The sequence below is a fragment of the Cetorhinus maximus genome, chromosome 14 (genome assembly GCF_964194155.1).
Source record: "Cetorhinus maximus chromosome 14, sCetMax3.hap1.1, whole genome shotgun sequence".
NCBI lineage: Eukaryota > Metazoa > Chordata > Chondrichthyes > Lamniformes > Cetorhinidae > Cetorhinus > Cetorhinus maximus.
The window spans coordinates 110,260,401-110,282,659 of NC_135892.1; the positions used below are offsets into that span (position 1 = coordinate 110,260,401).

Consider the following 22,259-nt stretch of genomic DNA (forward strand, 5'->3'; position numbering starts at 1 on the left):
ACTGCAGTCAACCTGGGCACAATAAGGTCCCACAAACAACAATGAGATCATGAGAAAATAACTTGGTTTAGTAATGTTGGTTGAAGAATAAATATTGGCCAGGATACTGGGGAAAATGCCCCTGCTCTTCTTTGAAAAGTACCAGGACATTGTTTATGTTCACCCTGAGACGGCAGACAGGACCTCACCTTTCACAATGTCAAATGTCCTAAAGTCATTTACAGCCAATGAAGTGTTTCTGAAGTGTAGTCGCTGTTGTAATGTAGAAAACACAAAAGCCAATTTGTACACAGCAAGCTCCCAACAACAGCAGTGCAATAAATAACTGGGTCATCTGTTTTACTAATGCTGGTTGGGTGATAAATACTGGCCACATTGGGGAGAATGCCCCTACACTTTTTCAAAATGGCGCTGTGGGATCTTGTGTGTTCCCCTGAAAGGGCCGACATCTCATCTGAAAGACAGCGCCTCTGTCGCTGCAGCACTCACTCAATACTGCAGTAAGAAGAGTCATACGGACTCAAAACGTTAACTGTGCTCCTCTCTGCAGATGCTGTCAGACCTCCTGAGTTTTTCCAGCTAATTTTATTTTTGTTGCTGCAGTAACAGTGTCTGTTTGGCTCATATGCTCAATGCTCTGGAGTGGGACTTGAACTCACAAGGGCAGAATGCTTCCCACTTAGCCAAGGCTGAACCTTAAGCGCAAACCTGATTAATTTTTGCATGTGGTTTCCTTTATGTGCAGAGCTTTGAGGACCGTAGACGCTTTGACTGTCAAGATGATCTTCACTGGGCCATCAGTGAGTATCACCACCCCAAACCTGGCCATTGGGATCTCCGCTGTCAACTCCGTGAATTACAATGGGACCTCCTTCAGCGTGGGATCTCAGAACGGAGATTCGGAGTTGGAGGTAAGGCGCTGTGACTAAGATAGACAACATGGACAGGACACCGCTCATCACATATACTTATTTTTAATTCCTGGTAAAGCCAGCATTTATTGCCCATCATTACTTGCCCTTGAGAAGGTGGTGGTGAGCCACCTTATTGAAAATAACTGAGTGGTTGCTAGGTCATTTCAGAGGGCAGTTAAGAGTCAACCACATTGCTGTTTTGGTCTGGAGTCACATGTAGGCCAGACAGAGTAAGGACGGCAGATTTCCTTCCCTAAAGGACATTAATGAACCATATGGATGTTTATACCAATCTGATAGTTTCATGGTCTCCTTTGCTGACTGTGAATATTTTACTTTTGATTCATTGAATTAAAATTCCCAGCTGCCCTGGTGGGGTTTAAACTCTGGTTGAACTCTCGTCAACTTGATAGAAGTTTACAAAATTATGAGTGGCATGGACAGAGTAGATAGTCAGAAGCTTTTTCCCAGGGTGGAAGAGTCAATTACCGGGGGACATAGATTTAAGGTGAGAGGAGAAAACTATAAAGGTGATGTGCGGGGCAAGTTTTTTACGCAGAGGGTAGTGAGTGTCTGGAATTCGCTGCCAGAGGAGGTGGTGGAAGCAGGTACGATAGTGGTGTTTAAGAGGCAGCTTGACAAATACATGAATAGGATGGGAATAGAGGGATATGGACCCCAGAAGTGCAAAATGTTTTAGTTGATGGGCAATATGATCGGCGCAGGCTTGGAGGGCCAAAGGGCCTGTTCCTGTGCTGTACTTTTCTTTGTTCTTTGTTCTTCTTTGTTCTTGAATCATTCGACCAGGCCTTTGGATTACCAGTCCAGTAACATAACTACAAAATTACCCTACTGCAATTATATTTAGAATAACTGTGCTTGAGGAACGTGTCTGAAATGATAAGTATTATCTTACAGTAACACTGCTCATTGTACATGTTTAAGTGTTCTTCCCAATGCTTTGCCCCTCTATCTGAAGACGCTACCATATGTTGAGCTAAGGTTCCTTGGGATTAGACAGCCCTGCAGTTTTTTGCCCAGTCGATCATCTTGCATGTGCAACTCAACATTGAGGATCCATGGGCAATTTGGTCTTCAGAACATCCCAGCTAAGCTAATCCTGTCCTCACATATAGCCATGGCTACCAGAGCAGGTCAGAGGCTGGGAATTCTGCAGAGAGTAACTCACCTCCTTAATCCCCAAAGCCTGTCCACTATCTACAAGCCACAGGCTAAGTGTGTGATGGAATACTCCCCACTTTCCTGGATGAGCCCAGCTCCAACAAGCTCAACACAATCCAGCACAAAAGCAGCCTGCTTGCTTGGCACCCCATCCACCACCTTAAACCTCAGCTCTCCGATGGTGAGGCTCTTCACTCTGTAAAGTGGATCGCAGTGGTGAGTCCTCCTTTCTGAAAGGGGTCCTTGTGGTGAAACTCTCTCTGTAAAAAGCCCTGATGGTGAGATTCCAAAGAGGAAAAGGGCTCCAAAGCTTGAGGCTTCATTTTTAAAAGGGGTCCCCGTGATGAAACTCTTTTTTTCAACTAAGACAGAAGAGGAACGGGAGTTCCTTCTGAAGTGGGTGGGGAGAAGGGCTGAGAGTGAATGATGTGCTGTGTGGTTATAGGTTACGGTCATCTCTCTTGTCACAGTGTGATTGATGCCTCTGTTATTCTTGCCCGTAGGTTAATTTTGACAGGCATCCTGGGGGTGAAGCCCTGGCCGAAATCGAGTTGCCCCCTGGCCTTTTCGAACAGCTGACGGATGACGAGCTCAGTGCGGTATCGAGGGCTCAGTTTGCTTTCTTCAGTAAAACAGGACTGTTTCAGGCAAGGGAGGAGTGCTTGGTGCATCTACATCACATGTATTGTGTTTTCTGTTGTTTTCCCAAACCCTCTCCCCTCCCTTCCCAACCCCTTCACCAATTTTCACCCCCTCCTTTCCTGATGCTGCTGGTTCCTTCCTTTGAATCCCGATTGGCGGTGATGTTACAGTTATCCCCCCTGTCTCCCATCCAAGTGACCGAGTGGGCATTGTGGTGGAGAGTGGTGGCCAAGCTATTTACCGATAGGAGGCATTGCAACTGAGCACTGACTGCCGGGAGCCGTTAAATAGAGACCGGGAGCAGGAATCCTGACTCACTTGCTAAGCAGCACAGTGAGTTCATTCTGTTTTAAAATCATTCTTGGGATGTGGACACCGCTGACGGGTCTGGCCCATCCCTCAGTTGCCCTGAGCTTGCTAGGTTATTTCAGGGGGCAATTAACAATCAACCACATCCATGTGAGACTGGAGTCATACCTAGGCCCAGATGGGGTAAGGAGCCAGGCTTCCTTCCCTAAATGGCACTAGTGAACCTTTTGGGTTTTGATGACAGGCTGATAGCTTCAGGGTCACCCTTACTGAGACGAGCTTTTATAGCCAGATTCTTTTTTAAAACCAAACCCAACATCTCAAATTGCCTATGGCGAGATTGTAATTCACGTTCTACTGGTTATTCATTGATGCCTCTTGAATTCTAGTCCAATAATATAACCGCTCCGCTACCATATCCCAATTTTATATAAGAATATGGGAATGTGAACTGCGGAAGCATTGTGTTCCAATGGATGATCTCAAAGTTGAAATGATACCCAATCAATACCTCATCTCTCAGGCCCCTCACCTGCAGCCTCCCTAGCTGAGAATATCAGAAACAGCACAATCAAGATAACTAATCCACTGGCTTACTCTTCCATGTGGCTTTATCTCTCCTCATGTGAAACAACTTTTTTCACATCCCTCCGAGTCAAACTCTTTCTCCTTTATCTCTCCTGTCTGACTCTGACCCCCTTTTCTCTCAACCTGACTGTTTTTTAATTCCTCTGTCTGGTTCTGTCACTATCTCAGTCAAACTCTCTCTCCCATTGTGTTAATTGTAAAGTGTTCAGGTTAATGTCCTAGTACTTTGATATAGGAGCAGACCGAAATTGTGGTTGTTAGGTTAAGAGGTGCATGTTTGTAATGTGTATCAGTACAAATAAATGCTTATAAGTTGCGTAAAGGTAGGCTAAAAGCAAAATAGTGTGGATGCTAGAATTCTGAAATCAAAACAGAAAATGCTGGAAAAGCTCAGCAGGTCTGGCAGCGTCTGTGGAGAGAGAAACAGAGTTAATGTTTCGAGTCTGTATGACTCTTCCTCAGAATAGTGTAAAGATAGGCTCCAGTTCTATCCTTTACTGCCTGGCAATCATCTCTGTCGGACTCTGTTTCCTTTCTCTCTCAATCTGTTTGTCTGTCTCTCTCAGTCTCTCTCTGTTTCCCCATCTCTCTCAGTCTGTCTCTGTCCCTCTCTCTCTCCCTCTCTAACTCTTTCAGCAACTCTTTGTATCTACAATGGGCTTGCATTTTCTTGTCCATTAATATTGTAATCATAAATCACAGCTGATCCTCAGGGGATCGCTCGCTCTATCAGACCGCTGGTAGGGTTGGTTAGAGTTGATCTTTTGATGGGAGGCATGCCATCAGAAACAGGTATTTGAGACATTGCATTACATTGTCCAGTTCAGCTGATATCTCTGCAACATTTTGAGAATCTCACTTGAGTGTTTCTCCTCTAATTTGATAGGATCGAGGAGGATTTGCTCTGCAGAGTTTTGTGATTGCAAGCAGTGTGGGAAACATCAGCATCAATAACCTCTCCGAACCAGTCAAGATCAGAATTAAACACAGGCAACATGAGGTATGATCAACTTCCACTATCAACATCCTGGGGGCTACCATTAATCAGAAGTTTAACCGGACCAGCCATATAAATATTGTAGCTGCAACAGCAGGCCAGAGGCTGGGAATTCTGCAGTGACTAACTCACCTCCTGATTCCCCAAAGCCTGTCCATCATCTACAAGGCACAAGCCAGGAGTGTGATGGAATACTTCCCACTTGCCTGGATGAGTGTGGCTCCCACAACACTCAAGATAGTCGTTTGGTAGCACAGAGCTTGAGTATTGCTGAAAAAAGAGACATGTCAAATATTTACATCTTGTACTCATCAGGACATTTCGCAAGGATATCAATATAAGGGGAAAACAACAATTTATACTGTATGAGAAGAGAATGCTGATTTGTTGGCAAGTGGACTCTGATTTGTAGGGGCACTGCCATGGAGAATACACCAGTGATGGTGACTGACAGTTAACAGCTAAGCATTGCTTGAAATTTAAACCAGGCAGCTTGACCCTGATTGGTCAAGGCATTGTCCTGAGGAATGAGTCAGCCAATGGCTGTCACTTATTTTCTTTAGCCAAAACAGGCGCAATGTGTGTACATGCTCTTCCTGTCTGCGAAGGACAGGGCCCCTGTGTATTAATATATGTGGCTTCCAGTACACGCAAATGCGTCACATTGTGAGCCCAACTGACCATCTTAAGTTCGTTGTCAGCGTAATTCTTAGCACACTGAGGATTATTTAGCAAATTTATCCAATCGCGGAATCACATCTAATGTTAGACATTGTGTTTTGAGTTTTGCAAGCACGGGCTGGTTGGGTACAGTCTGTACCAAGCCAGTTGCAAACAGCGGAAGGGACATGCTGTTTGATATGATCTGCCAGTCTTTGGGACATACGGCCTACATACCTAGCATCACACTGGCACTGAAATTCATATACCACATTACTCATTTGTGTCCTAGGCAATCTGGTAAATAGGGCCCAAGCCATTTGCTCACCACGCAAGCTTAATGCTGAAATAGGGGCATCAAATACAATCTGCAGGATAATGGCTACTCTGATCAGATCATTCCATGCTGTATAGCACACAAACTCATGAACAGGCCTAAGGCCGTCACTTTCGGCCCTGAAAAGCACCCAGTCTACCTCAGATTACCCTGGAAGGGTAAGGTATCTCAAACATTTGAGCAGCAGGTGAAGCTAGCTGTTTCACGCTGCTACTATGCAGTAACAACACGAGGGATATTCCCCACTAACAGGACGCTGCCGTCAAACCAAAAAGACGTTCTGCCGATTACACAAATGAGTAATGTGGTATATGAATTTCAGTGCCAGTGTGATGCTGGGTATGTAGGCTGTACGTCCCACAGACTGGCAGATCGTATCAAACAGCATGTCCCTTCCACTGTTCGCAACAGGCGAAGTACAGACTGTACCCAACCAGACCGTGCTTGCAAAACTCAGAACGCAGTGTCCAACATTAGTTGTGATTCCGTGATTGGATAACATTTGCTAAATAATCCTAAGTGTGCTAAGAATTACACTGACAACCAATTTAAGATCGTAAGTCAGGCTGGAAGTGTGTCACATTAGCTTGTACTGGAAGCCACGTATATTAATACACAGGGCCCTATTCTTAGCAGACACAAAGAACATGTAGACATGGTGCACCTGTTTTGGCTAAACAGAATAAGTGACAGCTATTCGCTGACTCACTTCTCAAGGCTATGTCTTGACCAATTAGGGTCAAGCTGCCTGGTTTAAATTTCAAGCAATGCTTGGCAGATAACTGTGCATTCCCCATGGCAATGGCTCTACAAATCAGAGTCCACTTGCCAACCAATCAGCATTCTCTTCTCATACAATATAAATTGTTGTTTTCCCCTTATATTGGTATTCTTGTGAAGTGTCCTGATGAGTGCAAGACAAAAAGCTTCAACTTATCCCTTTTATCAGCAACAGTCAAGATGCTTGACACCATCCAGGACAAAGCAGCCCGCTTAATCAGCATCCACCACTTTAAACATTCATTGCAGCAGCGTGTACCATCTACAAGGTGCACTGCAGCAACTCCCCAAGCCTCCTTTGACAGCACCTTCCAAACCCATGACCTCTACCATCTAGGAGGACAAGGGCAGCAGATAGATGGGAACACCACACCTGCAAGTTCCCCTCCAAGCCACTCACCATCCTGACTTGGAAATATATCGCCGTTCCTTCACTGTCGCTGGTTTAAAATCCTGAACTCCCTTCCTAACACCACATGGACTGCAGTGGTTCAAGAAGGCAGCTCACCACCACCTTCTCAAGGGCAACTAGGGGTGGGCAATTAATGTTGACCTAGCCAATGACGTCCACACCCTGAAATTAGCAGGCGACAGCATGCGTTCCTTAGATACCATCAGTGTCTAAATGAGGTTTTTTTTTGTAATGTTCCCCTCTGATCTACTGAAGATGTTGACTCCTTAAGCCTTACAATGCAGGAGGAGGCTGTTCCACCCATGTTGCCTGTGCTGGCCCTTTGAAAGGGCTATCCAAGTATTCCCGCTCCCCTGCTCATTCTACAGAAACCTACAGATTCCTCCCCTTCAAATATTTATTCAATTCCCTTTTTGGAAGTTATTATTGAATCTGTTTCTGCCATCGGTTCAGGCAGCACACTCCAGATCATAATAACTCACTGCATAAAGAACTAAATCTCACATCCTCACTGGCTCTTTTATCGATTACCTTAATGTGTCTTCCGGTTACCGACCCTCCTGCCAATGGAAACAGTTTCTCCTTAATTATCAAAACCCCTCATGGCTTTCAACACTGCTTTTAATTCCCCCCTTTAACCTTCCTTACCCTGAGAAGGACATTCCCAGCTGAGGAATGCTCCAAGGGCGTTGACCATCTCTGATACCTCATCCAAATGTCCACCTCTTCATGGGTGAGGGTTGAGAGGCAGTTGGACCATGACAAGCCTGGTGGCCTGGACTGATCCTGCACTCAACAAGTTTAATTGTTGAATCCAAGTGACGTTAAAAAACAGAGCTGTCTAAACTGCTATCAGTGGCCTAGGTATTCAGTACCCAGAACTGTCAGCTGGTGTCACTGTGGTCAAACGTGAATTTTAGCAGCAAACCTTCGCCACCTATAGGATTTTAACAGTGTGGCAATACTTAATGAACCTCTTTGAAGTTGTGTCTGTATGCTATCGCTGTGATGTTGCCTGTATTTTGAGACGATTTGACCCAGGACTGAGCTTTACACCCTAAATCGGCAAGACTGCTTATGTTCATTTCATGCAGCATCTTATCTCCCGCCCTTCGCCACTTTACACCGGCTCCTGTCACTTTGAGAGAATTCTCTGAGGCGATTCCAATACCCTTCTTCCTGATCCCCCATCCTTCCTCTTCAGAAAATGCACTTTATTCAAAACTCTGTTGGCCGCATCCTGCCTTGCACCAAATCATCTTCATCTATCACACCCCCTTTCCCCACTGTTCCCCATTGGCTCCCTGACCCTTAATCTATTTTATATAAAACCTTTACCCCCACCATATCTCCCCAGCACTATATTGCTTCCCTAATGCTTCACTCAACCAGTTCTAACTTTTGCCCTGGGTTACACTTTATCATGGTGCAGCCTTCAATATCATGGGTTGCCCCCTCGCTTTGAACCTTCTCTGTAGATCTCTCCACCTCTCGTTCTGCCTTTAGAAGTCTAAAAAAATCACTTCCCCAACCACGTTTACTGCCCCATTTCCTAGTCTGTCTCTTCCTGGCTTGGCTTTTTTACCCAATGTGTCCGTAGATTGTTTCGTCTTTAGATTAAAGGCAATTTTTATTTTAGTAGTTATTGCTAACATATTCTGTACAGTTCTGGGCACCATATTATAGGAAGGATGTGAACGGATTAGTGGGAGTGCAGAAGAGGTTTACAAGAATGGTTCCAGGGAGGAGACACTTCAGTTATGAAGAAAGATTGGAGAAGTTGGGACTGTTTTCCTTGGAGAGGAGAAGGCTGAGAGGAGACTTGATAGAAGTTTTCAAAATCATGAGGGGCCTGGACAGAGTAGATAGGGAGAAGCTGTTCCTGCTTGTTAAAGGATCGAGAACGAGAGGGCACAGATTTAAAGTGATTTGAAAAAGAAGCAAATATGATGTGAGAAGAAACTTTTTCACACAGCGAGTGGTTTGGGTCTGGAATGCACAGCCTGGAAGTGTTGGAGGGAGGTTCAATCGAGGCATTCAAGAGGGCATTAGATGATTATTTGAATAGAAAAAAAATTGCAGGGGTACGGGGAAAAGGCAGGGCAATGACATTGGGTCATAATGCTCAACCAAAAACAAAAAATGCTGGAAAAACTCAGCAGGTCTGACAGCATCTGTGGAGAGAGAAACAGAGTTAACGTTTCAAGTCTGTATGAGTCTTTGCCTTTATCTTAGGTCATAATGCTCATTTGGAGAGCTGGTGCAGACAGGATGGGCTGAATGGCCACCTCCTGTGCCGTTAAGATTCTGTGATTGCTTATTGATTTGCGCTAGGCACATAAGACCAGAAATCAAAAAACAATCTCACCCGATTAACCCTTTTCTTCACTCCCCTCAGCCCCTGGACAGTTCAACCCTTCTTCTCAGAGGTCTGTTGAGTGCTTCGATCGCCTTGTACCTTGATAAATAGGACCTTTTGCACACCAACCTCCCCCACCAACCGCCACACCTCCTGCAACCTGTTACACTCCATTCACATCATGAAGTTCCCAGTAAAGCGGGCACATTTCCTGCAGAGCTCCCCCTGCCCCACCAGCTTCAATGTAGTCTCTGACATACTTCAGCCAAAGTTATGATGAAAGAGCTGGAGGAGGTTTGAGAAAATTCTCCACAACTGGTTCCTGGTTAAATTAGTTGAAATGTCACTGGTGGCTCAGTGGGTAGCACTCTTGCCTCTGAATTAGGAGATTCATTGGTTCAAGTCTTACTCTAGAGACTTGAGCACATTAACCAGGTTTGAAACTCCAATGCAGCACTGAGGGAGTGCTGCACTGTTGCCATCTTTCCTGATGAGATGGTTTGACCAAGGTTCTGAAGAAGGGCAGGGGCTGTGTCCTGCCCAGTTTTTATCCCATTAACATCACTGAAAAAAAACCGTTTATCAGCTCATTATCACATTGCTGAATGTGAACAAAAATAGAGTGACTGCACTTCAATTGCTCGTAAAGCGCTTTGGCACGTTGTAAGTTCATGAAAGGCACTATATAAAATGCAAGTTCTTTTCAAAAAGTATATATATTTGTCACTTTGTCTTGTGAGGGGAGCCTGGTCTCACTGAGAGCTCACAGAATCGTGTTTCCACATTCTTGTTCTTTAACAGGAGCAGTTTAAGCCACAGTGTGCCTTCTGGGATTTGACATTCAACAGTAAGTAACGGATTATTTATCACAGTTTTACAAGCACATTCCGTCAGGTCAGGACCAGTATGTCCCAAAGAACCGCAGTAAAAAAAAAGGCCAAAGTGGGTGTTTTTTTTAATTCATTCACGGGATGTGGGGGTCGCTGTCTGGGCCAGCATTCATTGCTCATCTCTAATTGCCCTTGAGAAGGTGGTGGTGAGCTGCCTTCTTGAACCGCTGCAGTCCCTGTGGTGTAGGTACACCCACAGTGCTGTTAGGGAGGGAGTTCCAGGACAGTTGATACTCCTTCATGACATGGCCAATTTCAACATTCAGTCAGAGATTCTGAACATGAGCCAGTGGAAAATACTGAATAGAAGCTGGAACCTGTAGGGCTTGTGTTAGCTCATGTGTCTAGATGGTTAAAGAATGATGTAATTCCCGTACCAGCTGTGGTAGCTCATGGAGACCTGCCTCCTTGCCTTGTCCCATTCTTGTGGCAAGGTGACCTTCAAGATATGTATAATCACTTGTGTCTCTGCAATGGTCCCTCAGAAGTGGGGATGTTCCCTAATGATTGCACAATGTTCAGCACCATTCGTGATGCCTCAGATACTGAAGCAGTCCGTGTCCAAATGCAGCAAGACCTGGACAATATCCAGGCTTGGGCTGACAAGTGGCAAGTAACATTTGTGCCAGGCAAAGACTATTTCCAACAAGAGAGGATCCAACCATTGCCCCTTGACATTCAATGGCATTACAATCATTCAATCCCCCACTACCAACATCCTGGGGGTTACCATTGAGCAGAAACTGAACTGGACTAGCCATGTAAATACTGTGGCTACAAGAGCAGGTCAGAGGCTAGGAATCCTGTAGCGAGTAACTCACCTCCTGACTCCCAAAGCCTGTCCACCATCAACAATGCACAAGTCAGGAATGTGATGGAATATTCCCCGCTTGCCTGGATGAGTGCAGCTCTAACAACACTCAAGAAGCTTGACACCATCCAGGACAAAGCAGCCTGCTTGATTGGCATTCCATCCACAAACATTCACTCCCTCCACCACCGACGCACAGTGGCAGCAGTGTGTACCATCTACAAGATGCACTGCAGAAACTCACCAAGGCTCCTTAGGCAGCACCTTCCAAACCCATGACCACTACCACCTAGAAGGACAAGGGCAGCCAATACGTGGGAACACCATCACCTGGAAGTTCACCTCTAAGCTACTCACCATCCTGACTTGGAAATATATCTCCATTCCTTCACTGTAACTGGATCAAAATCCTGGAACTCCCTTCCTGACAGCACAGTGGGTGTACCTACACCACATGGACTGCTGCAGTTCAAGAAGGCAGTTCACCACCACCTTCTCACGGGCAATTAGGGATGGGCAATAAATGCTGGACTAGCCAGTGATGCTCGCATTCCATAAATGAATTTTTAAAAATGTGCATATGGTCCTTTGGGGACTACGGCCAATTGCTTACTTACACAAACAGCATTAAATCTTGGAGGATGTGTGCAGCAGTGTGAATGTATTGAGTTTCCCATGCTTTAAAAATGAAATGTGTTGAGGGGGGGGAAGCAGCACTTAGTTTTGGATTAGGATTTTAAAAAATCTTTTTTTTGGATAAGTGGCTGTGTAATAGGACCACACAGGATCCTTTGGAATTTAGTACATTAAGAAGGAGTAAAAAGGTGTTTGATGCATTGGGAATGAACTACAAGTGGGATATTCCATTCTGAATGGGGTGGGAGTTTACAGCTTTGTGGAATAGTCACATCCACGCTAGTTCTTTATTGGGGCTGGCACTTGATTTGTGTGAGCAGTTGCTTGGCCTCATAATTGGTACCAGCCTGGGAATTTCTCAGTGATGTAACAGAAGTATTTTTTAATACGTAAACCTGACATTGTTGTGCCAATGAAGCCTTTGACCCATTTGAAATAGCTAATAGGGAAAGGAGCAGAAAGTCATACGGGCAAGATCGTTTCTAACCTGCCATCTATTGGATCCTAGTGCTGGATTCTGACCAAAAGAGATGGCGTTGGTAGAATGTACTCCTTCTGACTCCTGAGTGATTCGTAAACTGTCAGTTTGGATCATTGCCTCACAGTTTAATGCTTCATTCCTGTAGATGGCAGTGGTGGCTGGAATATTCAGGGCTGTCGGGTCGATTCAGAGTCCACTGTGAATGAAACCATTTGCCTGTGCGATCACCTCACACACTTCGGAGTCCTGCTGGTAAGATTTCTTTCTGCCGGGGGTTAGGGAAGAGGAACAGAAATCCAACTGGAGCATTAATGTCCTTCGGGGAAGGAACCTGCCACCCTCATCCATGCATTCCGGCCTGCATATGTGACTCCAGTCCCACACAACATGCTTGACTCCTACCCTATTAAGCCACTGAGTTGAACATAGGAGATCAAGGGGTGATTTATTTGGGATGTTTACAGTGGTTAAAGGGTTTAATGGGGGTAGATATAATTATTTCTTCTGGTGAGGGGAGCCCAGAACAAGGGAGCACAATCTTAGAGCCAGGCTGTTCACTGCTGATGTCAGGAAGCACATCCTCACACAAAGGGTAGTGGAAATCCGATACCCACCCCTGCGCCACCCCACACCCCGACAACCCCACAAAAAGCTGGTGAGTCAGATCTATTGATTAACGGCCTAGGGTATCAAGGGTCACATGGTAGGTGGAGTTGAGATACAGATAGGTCATAATCTCATTGAGTGGCAAAACAGGCTTGAAGGGCTGAATGGGCTGCTTCTGTTCCTACATTCTTTCATGTGGTTATTAAATTAATCATCAAACTGGAGCCACTAGGACCCTTCTCTGGGGCATGAATTGTGCTCAAAGGACCAAAGATAAGTTGGGAAATAATAAATACCTTGCCCACATGTTTGATCGCTCACTTACGTGGTGATTGTTGCCTGGTCAAGTGTCACTCCTGCTCAAAGTTCCTAACGCACGGCCCACATTCTATCCTACAAATGCAGAAGGAAAGCTCAGAACGTAGCGTTGTTAAGCATATCGGGTTGTAATTTTGTTTATTTTTCTTGCAGGACATCTCGGGGACTGCACAACAAATAGATGCAGTTAACACAAAAATTCTGACCTTCATCACTCATATAGGATGCGGTCTCTCAGCCATCTTCTCAGCCACAACACTTTTGACATACGTGGCCTTTGAGTGAGTGCATTTTTGAAAATCCTTTGTCAAAGAGAGCTTGCGCTGCTTCGCTTGCCATTTTTGTTGCACAGGTAGCTTTGGACCCAGCAGAGGAAGAGTTAATAGGACTCGGTTGTCGGGAACCAGAGCCACAGGTTCATATATTTCCCTGTTTGATATCTATCCAGGTCATTGGCCAGCTGCCCTTCTATAAGGTGGGTGGAGAGGGTAGGAAAAACCCAGCAAGGCCGGGGATGGGGAGGCCCAGCTTACCTCAACATCAATTAAGGCCTTGTCTCCCACCGAACCAGATTGACAACTAGGCAGGAGCTCGTGTTAATGGCATGTCAATTGTATTATCAAGGTTAAGGGTACACAGGTGAAGGGCATTGATTGATTAAATACCTTAAACACATATAAAAAGAAACACTTGAGGCCTTACATGACCGGTGGGCCTGGCTGGGGTTGATACGAACAAGGAGCAGGAGTCGGCCATTCGGCCCCTCGAGCCCGCTTCGCCATTTAATAAGATCATGGTTGATCTGATGGTAACCTTAAATCTGCATCTCACCTACCCCCGATAACCTATCACCCCGCTTGCTTACGAATCTGCCCACCCCTGCCTTAAAAACATTCAAAAAGACTCTGCTTCCACCAGCTTTTCAGGAAGAGAGTTCCAAAGACTCATGACCCTCTGAGTGAAAAAGTGTTGCCTCGTCTCCGTTTTAAATGCGAGATGCCTTATTTTTAAACAGTGACCCCCTAGTTCTAGATTCTCTCACAAGAGGAAACATCCGCTCCACGTCCGCCCTTTCAAGACCCCTCAGCATCTTCTATATTTCAATCAAGTCGCCTCTTACTCTTTTAAACAAGTCTAGCCTGTCCTACCTTTCCTCACAAGATGAGTGGGATGCATCATCAACCCCAGAAACGTTACAGTGCACCTTTTAAGGGGCTGTTAATTTGTTTAGTTTTGAACGGTACGCTCAGTATAAAGAAGCACTTATGGGACACCTGGGAATGTTAGTAGGTAGGAGGCAGACTTACATCATGCTGCATTCAGTAAATAAACCAACTACCAAGAAAAGGATTTGATAAAAACAAAAAAACTGCGGATGCTGGAAATCCAAAACCAAAACAGAAATACCTGGAAAGACTCAGCAGGTCTGGCAGCATTGGCGGAGAAGAGCAAAGTTGACGTTTCAAGAACTCGAAACGTCAGCTTTGCTCTTCTCCGCCGATGCTGCCAGACTTGCTGAGTTTTTCCAAGAAAAGGATTTGTGTCTACATTCATACTTCACCATGTGGCTTGTAATCCAATTAACAGCGTAAACATGTGGCAGGAGTCCCGTCACGGTGGTGACATCAAATTTATGTTCTACCAGCCTGAAGATTGAAGGTGGAAAGTGAAACTGAGGGTGGTGAAGGGTTCCACAGTGGATTGGTGTCCTGGGTTGAAATGAGTTAGAGCAAGAGACAACGTGATGAATCTCGATTTCCCCACGGCGATTGTGCATCATCAGTGTTGCCACCCTTGTAATGCAGGAAAGAGATGGCGCAGAACAAACCTAAATGAAACTTTCCCTTCCCCAATCTAGGAAACTGCGACGGGATTATCCATCAAAGATCCTGATGAACCTTAGCACGGCGTTGTTTCTTCTGAACCTCCTGTTCCTGATTGATGGCTGGCTTGCATCATTCAACATTCCCGGACTGTGCGTTGCAGTCGCAGCCTTTCTTCACTTCTTCCTGCTCGCCTCCTTCACCTGGATGGGACTGGAGGCTGTTCACATGTACATAGCCTTGGTGAAGGTCTTTAACACGTACATCAGAAAGTACATGCTCAAGTTCTGTATCATTGGATGGGGTAAGTTAGATTGATAAGGGCAAGGTGTGTGATACATTTTCCTTTTGTTTGCGTCTGTTCCCAGAGCGTAGACAATGCTGGACAGATTGCATTTGGCGCCCTAGCTCCTTAGTGCTTTATACCAATGGTTAGTACAACTAAATAGCTCATTATGACATTTCAGAGACTAGTAAAAGTCAAAAACAGAGAGTCTAACCACCTTCACGAGGAACTTACAATTTGGGAGCAGGAGTAGGCCATTCGGCCCTTCGAGCCTGCTCCACAGTTTGATAAGACCATGGCTGGTCTGGTTGTGGTCTCAACTCCACTTTCCTGTCTGCGCCCCCCCACCCCCATAATTTTTGACTCCTTTGTCTATCAAAAATCTGTCTAACTCAGCTTTGAATAAATTCAATGACCCAGCCTCCATTGCTCTCTGGGGAAGAGAATTCCAAAAACTAAGGACCCTATGGGATAAAAGCATCTCTCCTCCCCTCCATCTTAAAAGGGAGACCTCTTATTCTTAAATGGTGTCCCTTAGTTTTAGTCTCCCCCACAAGAGGAAACATCCTGCCGGGGTCAAACCTCGGCAATCTCTTCTGGCCCCAAACCTTCGAAGTATCTGCGCGCCTCTAATTCTGGCCTCTCGTGCATCCTCGATTTTAATCACACCACCATTGGTGGCTGTGCCTTCAGCTGCCTAGGCCCTAAGCCCCCTTTCTATACCTCTCCATCTCTCGCTACCTCCTTTTCCTCCGTTAAGACCCCAGTTAAAAGGGTCAAGGTTTTGATCCTCAGACCTAATGTCCTGAATTGGCATGGTTTGTTTCATAATGCTCCTGTGAGGTACCTTAGGATGTTTCATCACATTAAAGGTTCCATATCAATATAAGTTGTTGTTGGGAATGAAAGTATTCCATGAAATGGATAGAGGGTTGCAATGTTTGCTTGGGTTTTAGTTCTACTTTGTGAAGCTATTGCACATACCTCACCTACAAGGGTTTCACTAATCTCTATTTTTTCTAGCTGCTTCTTCTGCTTATATTTCCCACAAAGGTTGGAGAATTGTGGTGGCGTGGCATGAGGGGCGAGGGGGGGTGTACTGTTTGTGGGTAGGGTAATACATTGTTCTTCAAGAGCTCTGTATTTTCTGTGCTTTGAACGTTCACAGGTTTACCCGCACTAGTGGTGACCATTGTTCTCGCAATCGACAAGAATTTCTACGGGGTGAAACTGTACGGGGATGAAGCGGACGGTGGAGCCTCTGAATTGTAAGTTATGCAAGTTACGATATCAGCACACTTGGAGGTGGTAAAGAACGAGGGAAAGGGACTGGGTGGATAGCACGTTCAGAGAGATGTCACGGGCATGAAGGGCCGAGTGGCTTCTTTCTGTGTGTTGTAGGATTCAACGATTAAGGAATAATAGCCTGGATTTTCCACTGAGCTGTGTATTTCATTGAATCATAAAACCACACAGGGATACAGAGCAGAAGCAGGTCATTATGTTTGTGCTGGCTCTTTGATCTATCCATTTTGATCGAACCATTTAATCCCACTCACCTTCCCCTTCCTCTTCCCCATAACGTGGCAATTTTCTCCCCTACAAATATTTATCCAATTCACTTTTGAAAGTTTCTACTGAATCGGATGCCACCCCCTTCCAGGCAGCACATTCCAAATCACATCAACCCGATGTGTAAAGAAATGATTTCCTCATGTCATCTCTGGCTCTTATGTCAAGCATCTTAAACGGTATTTATTATCCTACCATTCAACAAGCTTAGTCATCCTTCGCCACGTGATGGCATCTTATAAAACAAGAACAAGCTCGGAATAATCTATTTCAGACGAATGTTGTTGTTATTGTTAATACATTCCACACTCAGGATTACCCAAAGCCCTCCCCCCCAGCCAATGAATTACTGAGGTGAAATGAATTCAGCAACCAGTTTGTGCATAGCAAGATCCCACCAGCCAAAGTGAGGGGGAACAGCCAATTAATTTTGATTCTGGTGGCGCTTGTTGTGGAAGAATATTGGCCAAGTTACTGGTCAATTCACTACAAAGGCTCATGTCTGGGGTATCTCTTGAATTTTAGATTTCTAATAATGTTTATTGCACTTTTATTTAACCCAAAGCACTGATTGTGCTCCCCCCTGCCCCACCCTCACCCGCCCATATGAATTGAAGCTTACTGCATTCTTTAAGAGGCATCTCCTAAATGGTAGATCTGGAAAAATACATTATTGCTGATTGGAGGAGGAAGTGGGTTTGGAAGGGGGTGGTGGGGGGAAGTCATTTTGAGAGTTCATATGTCCATCATCGATAACAGCTGAAAGGACAGATACATTTTCAACAACTGCTACCACTGCACGTTGCTCTGCAAAATAGCACAGAGAGAACGAGGGCTAAACCATGTCTAGCATGATCCACACTAATGTATGCTACTGTTATCCCATTTCAGGGCATTATCATGTGTCATGGGAAAATACCCATTGATGGTTCACTGTGTTACTCATGTTATGCCTGAATGCTGTAACTTGCTTTGTTTCTAGAATAATACCTTAAAGTAAAAGGCAGAGGAGTTCAACTGAAGATGCTATCATTTTAATTATTGATATCACAGTCTAAGTTCAACAGCAAAGTTTACCACAGTGCCATAGTTAATATGCTTTCCTCGATAAATAATTGGCTGGGTCAAGGGTCAATAGACCTTTTTCAACCAATGGATGGCAGGGCCAATTCTCATCTTAATTCCTTAATTTGCTTTCCATCCCACCTATAGCTGCTGGATCAATCATCACATCGTGTTCTATGTCACCTGCGTGAGCTATTTTGTGATCATCTTCCTGATGAATGTAGCCATGTTTATCGTGGTCTTAATGCAGATCTGTGGAAGGAATGGGAAGAAGAGCAACCGTAATCTGAGGGAGGAGATCCTGCGAAACCTGCGAAGTGTCATCAGCTTAACATTCCTACTGGGGATGACCTGGGGCTTTGCGTTCTTTGCCTGGGGTCCGGTGAATTTGGCTTTCATGTACCTGTTTGCAATCTTCAACTCTTTGCAAGGTATTCTCATTCTGTTCCCCATTGTGTTCTCCGCGGCAATGCCTCAGCCAATCAGAGTTGCCTTGCCAACCAATCAGCACCCTCTTCTCCTGTAATATAAATTGTTGTGAGCTTTTGAAATTTGGCATTATTGTGTTGGTCCTAATGAGTACAAGGTGAAAAGCTTCAGCAACATGTCTCTCTTTTCAGCAATATTCAGGTTCTGTACTACCAAGCGATTATACTCATTCTATTTTCATCCATCCACCCATATATCACCCATTCATCTATCATCACCTTCCATATCCCCCTTCATCCAAATATAGTACATGGCATGATCTTGGACAGTGCACATGAGCAGAGAGACCTTGGTGCCCATGTACACAACCCTGAAAGATGGCAGGACAAGGAGATAAAGTAAAAAAAAAACTGGGTCACTTGGGAGCAGGAATAGGTAATTCAGCCCCTCAAGCCTGCCCCGCCATTCACTACGATCGTGACTGATCTCATTTCGGCCTCAACTCCAATTTCCCGCCCTCTCCCCATAACCTTTCAACCCGTTACTAATTAAAAATCTGTCTATCTCCTCCTTAAATTTATTCAGTGTCCCAGCATCCACTGCACTCTGAGATAGTGAATTCCACAGATTCGCGACCCTTTGAGAAAAGTAATTCCTCCTCAGCTCTGATTTAAATCTACCACCCCTTGGCCTAAAACTATGGCCTCTCATTCTAGAATGCCCCAGAAGGGGAAACATCTGCTCCACGTCTACTTTGTCTATCCCCTTTAGCATCTTATATACCTCAGTTAGATCCCTTCTTATCCTTCTAAACTCTAGTGAGTATAGGCCTAAACTGCTCAATCTCTCCTCATAAGACAAGCCCCGCATCTCTGGAATCAGTCTAGTGAACCTCCTCTGAACCACCTCCAGTGCAACTACATCCTTCCTCAAGTAAGGGGACCAAAACTGTGCACAGTACTCCAGGTGCGGTCTCACCAATGCCTTGTACAGTTGCAACAACACTTCCCTATTTTTATACTCTATTCCTTTAGCAATAAATGCCAAAATTCCATTTGCCTTCTTTATTACCTGCTGTACCTGCATACTAGCTTTCAGTGATTCATGCATGAGGACACCCAGATCCCTATGCACTGAAGCATTCTGAAGTTTCTCTCCATTTAAATAATAAGTCGCCTTTTTATTCTTCCGACCAAAATGGATAACCTCACACTTATCCACGTTAAACTCCATCTGCCAAATTTTGGCCCATTCACGTAACCTGTCCATATCCATTTGTAAATTTCTTATTTCTTCATTGCAACTTACTTTCCCAGAACTTTATAAATCCCTGATTGGACCTGAGCTGGAGCTTTGTGGGCAATTCTGGGCATCACACTTTAAGAAGGATGTAAAGGCTTCAGAAAGGGGACAGAGGAGGTCTAGCAAAGGATGTTAGCAGGGATGAGGGACATCAGCTGTGAGGAGAGGTTGGAAAAACTTGGACTGTTCTCCAGAACAGAGAAGGTTAAGTGGTGACTTAATAGAGGTTTTCAAGATGATGAGAGGCTTTAATAGAGTAGAGCAAGAAAAACTATTCATTCTGGCAATTGGGCCAATAACCAGAGATCATGGATTTAAAATCATTGGGTAAAGACCTAGAGGGCAGTTGAGGGGAAATGTTTACACTCAGAGTTGTCCAGGTCTGAAGCACTCCACCTGAAAAGGTGATGGCAAGTGATTCTGTGAATAATTTTAAAAGGGAGTTGGACAGGTGTTTGAGGGTGAGGGACTTACAGGATTACAGACAGAATATGGGACAAAGCAGATTGCTCAACCAAAGAGTTAGCACAGGTACAATGGGATGAATGGCTTCCTTCTGGGCTGTAAGTTTCTATGATTCCATAATTTAAATCCATTTCCATCCATATGCATCTCAATCTCTATCCATAACTTATAGAGTGTCTTACATGCAATGGAACATTCTCCAAGCACCTTGTGAGGTGAGGAGTGTACACTGAGCACGAGGATTGAGGTGATCGGACACAGACTAAGGAATTAGGTTATGAGGAGCCACTTGAAGGTGGGCAGGAAGAGGTTTAGAAAGAGAATTCCAGAATGAAGGAATGAGGAGTATACCAGAGCTGGCGGTGCCAGTTGGGATATAGAGGAATTGTGGAGTATTTTATCCATTGAATCCAATAAGCAGATTCATAGAATCTCACAGAAGGAACCATTCAGCCCATGGTACCTGTTCTGGCTCTTTGAGCGAGTTGCCCAATTTTGTCCTATATTCCAGCTATTTTCTTGTAACTCTGCAAATCCGTTCTCTTCAAATGTGTATACAATTACCTCCTGAAAGATGCCATGGAATCTGATTTCACCACGCTTCGGGTAGTGCACTCTAGATCTTGGTAACCCTTATTTCCCCTCCAGTTCACCTGCCAAATATTTTAAACCAGTGGCCATCTGGCTACCAAAACCGTTTGTCAGAGGAAGCAGTTTGTCCCTGCTTGCTCTATCAAAACCCCCTCATTATTTTGAATACCTGTATCAGATCTCCTCTTAACCCTTTGTGCTGCCAGGGGAACAATCTCTCCTCCTCTGATCTCTCCACCGCATTGGAACCTTTCACCCGTTGAACCCGACTTGTGTAAATTGGCAATGGCATTCTACGCGGACTTCTATAGCTCAAGGACCTGGACATGCTCACTCGGGCCTAAGCTCTGTACTCGCTGCTTTAACCAAGACTTTCTTTTTAAACACAGGCTTCTTTGTATTTGTATTCCACTGTGCTCTGAAAGAAAACGTGCAGAAGCAATGGAGGCGATATCTTTGCTGTGGCAGATTTCGACTACCAGAAAATTCAGGTAGGATCCAGATCAGCTTCCACTTAAGCCTCGCAAAAGATTGAAATGGAAAGATTTGCGACAAAGGAGGAGGCCATTCGGCCCATCATGTCTTTGCTGGCCAAGAAAGAGCTACCAGTCTAATCCCACCTTCCAGCTGTAGGTTCCAAGCACTTTTAAAAAAAATTATGATGAGGGTTTCTGCCTCCTATAGAAACCATGGAAAGATTTGCAATATATGCTGATGGCTTCAGGAAGGAAACATGCTATTTGGCCTAGTAACTCCAGTTACCCTAAAAGGCGGCACACGGATGCCTTCAAAGGTTCTCTAGGTGGACAGACATCCCACTGTGGACCTGAACCTTCCAGGCCAGAAATGGTTCAGCTTCAGGCCCCAGCCTGAGATACGTTTGCTACTCTGTTACTGGCACCAAAGACAGGCTTGGTGTCCCTGAAACAAAAATTAAAAAATGCTGGAAAAGCTCAGCAGGTCTAACAGCATCTGTGGAGAGAAAGACAGAGTTAACGTTTCGAGTCTGTGTGACTCTTCTGGTGTCCCTGGACTATGAAGTGGAGGTGAAGTGGGGGACGAAATCAGCTCCAATTTCTCCTCCTGATTTTTAATCTGGATACCCCTGCTGGAAAGGGCTTGGCTTTAAGCAAGAATGAGTTCACATTTGGTCACCATGACCTCTAGGGTCAACCCTTTCTCTCTCCGGTCATGATTGAGGAATGTTTCGTGTGAGATATTGGAATGAAGCCAGGGTTAATCTCTTGCCAATGACATTGTTATGGTTAAGAGAAACAGGTGATGGGTATTAATTGTCTCTGAGCACATATATAAGTAGGGGAAATCTGGGACACTGGGTTGAGTGGGAGGAGAGCTTGAGACTGAACAAGTCAATAAACTCTCTCAATAAAGAAAAGCTCTGTCTTGGTTTCGGCTTCAGCAACTGGCTTGGGTCCTGTTAACGGCCAGTGTCCTTGGGACTGGACCCCAGTATGAGTTGTCACCTTAAGGTGCAGAAAGGAGAGGGATGGAAGGTGGAAAAGATCCTAACATGATCCCGTGCCATCTGCATCCATATATTGTTGCTATACCCTTCAAAATGACCACCAAATGTAGTTACCAACTCTCCAGCTTTGCCCTGGGATCACCAGGAATTAAAAGACTCATCTTTAATCTTAAGAGCAAACCTGGGGGAAAAATCATAGGGGCATTAGAAAAATGTGAAAGTTTTTACTTCATTGCCTTTGAACAATTTATAAAAATGGGATGGGATTAAAGGGTTGTTTGATTGACAGTGAAGTACAATCCAATTGTGTCATGAAGA

The 22,259-nt window shown here is 44.8% G+C and overlaps 1 protein-coding gene across 1 annotated transcript in view; it reads left to right on the forward strand.

Annotated features, from left to right (window-relative positions):
- Positions 1–22,259, forward strand: part of adgrg6 (adhesion G protein-coupled receptor G6) — a 121,455-nt gene that overhangs the window by 89,631 nt on the left and 9,565 nt on the right. Inside the window, exons 21-30 of the mRNA XM_078557478.1 lie at positions 746–911; positions 2,600–2,743; positions 4,522–4,635; positions 9,982–10,027; positions 12,144–12,250; positions 13,076–13,203; positions 14,781–15,049; positions 16,200–16,299; positions 17,816–18,099; positions 20,845–20,946. Coding sequence (XP_078413604.1) covers positions 746–911; positions 2,600–2,743; positions 4,522–4,635; positions 9,982–10,027; positions 12,144–12,250; positions 13,076–13,203; positions 14,781–15,049; positions 16,200–16,299; positions 17,816–18,099; positions 20,845–20,946 — 1,460 coding nt within the window. The remainder of the gene's footprint in view (positions 1–745; positions 912–2,599; positions 2,744–4,521; positions 4,636–9,981; positions 10,028–12,143; positions 12,251–13,075; positions 13,204–14,780; positions 15,050–16,199; positions 16,300–17,815; positions 18,100–20,844; positions 20,947–22,259) is intronic.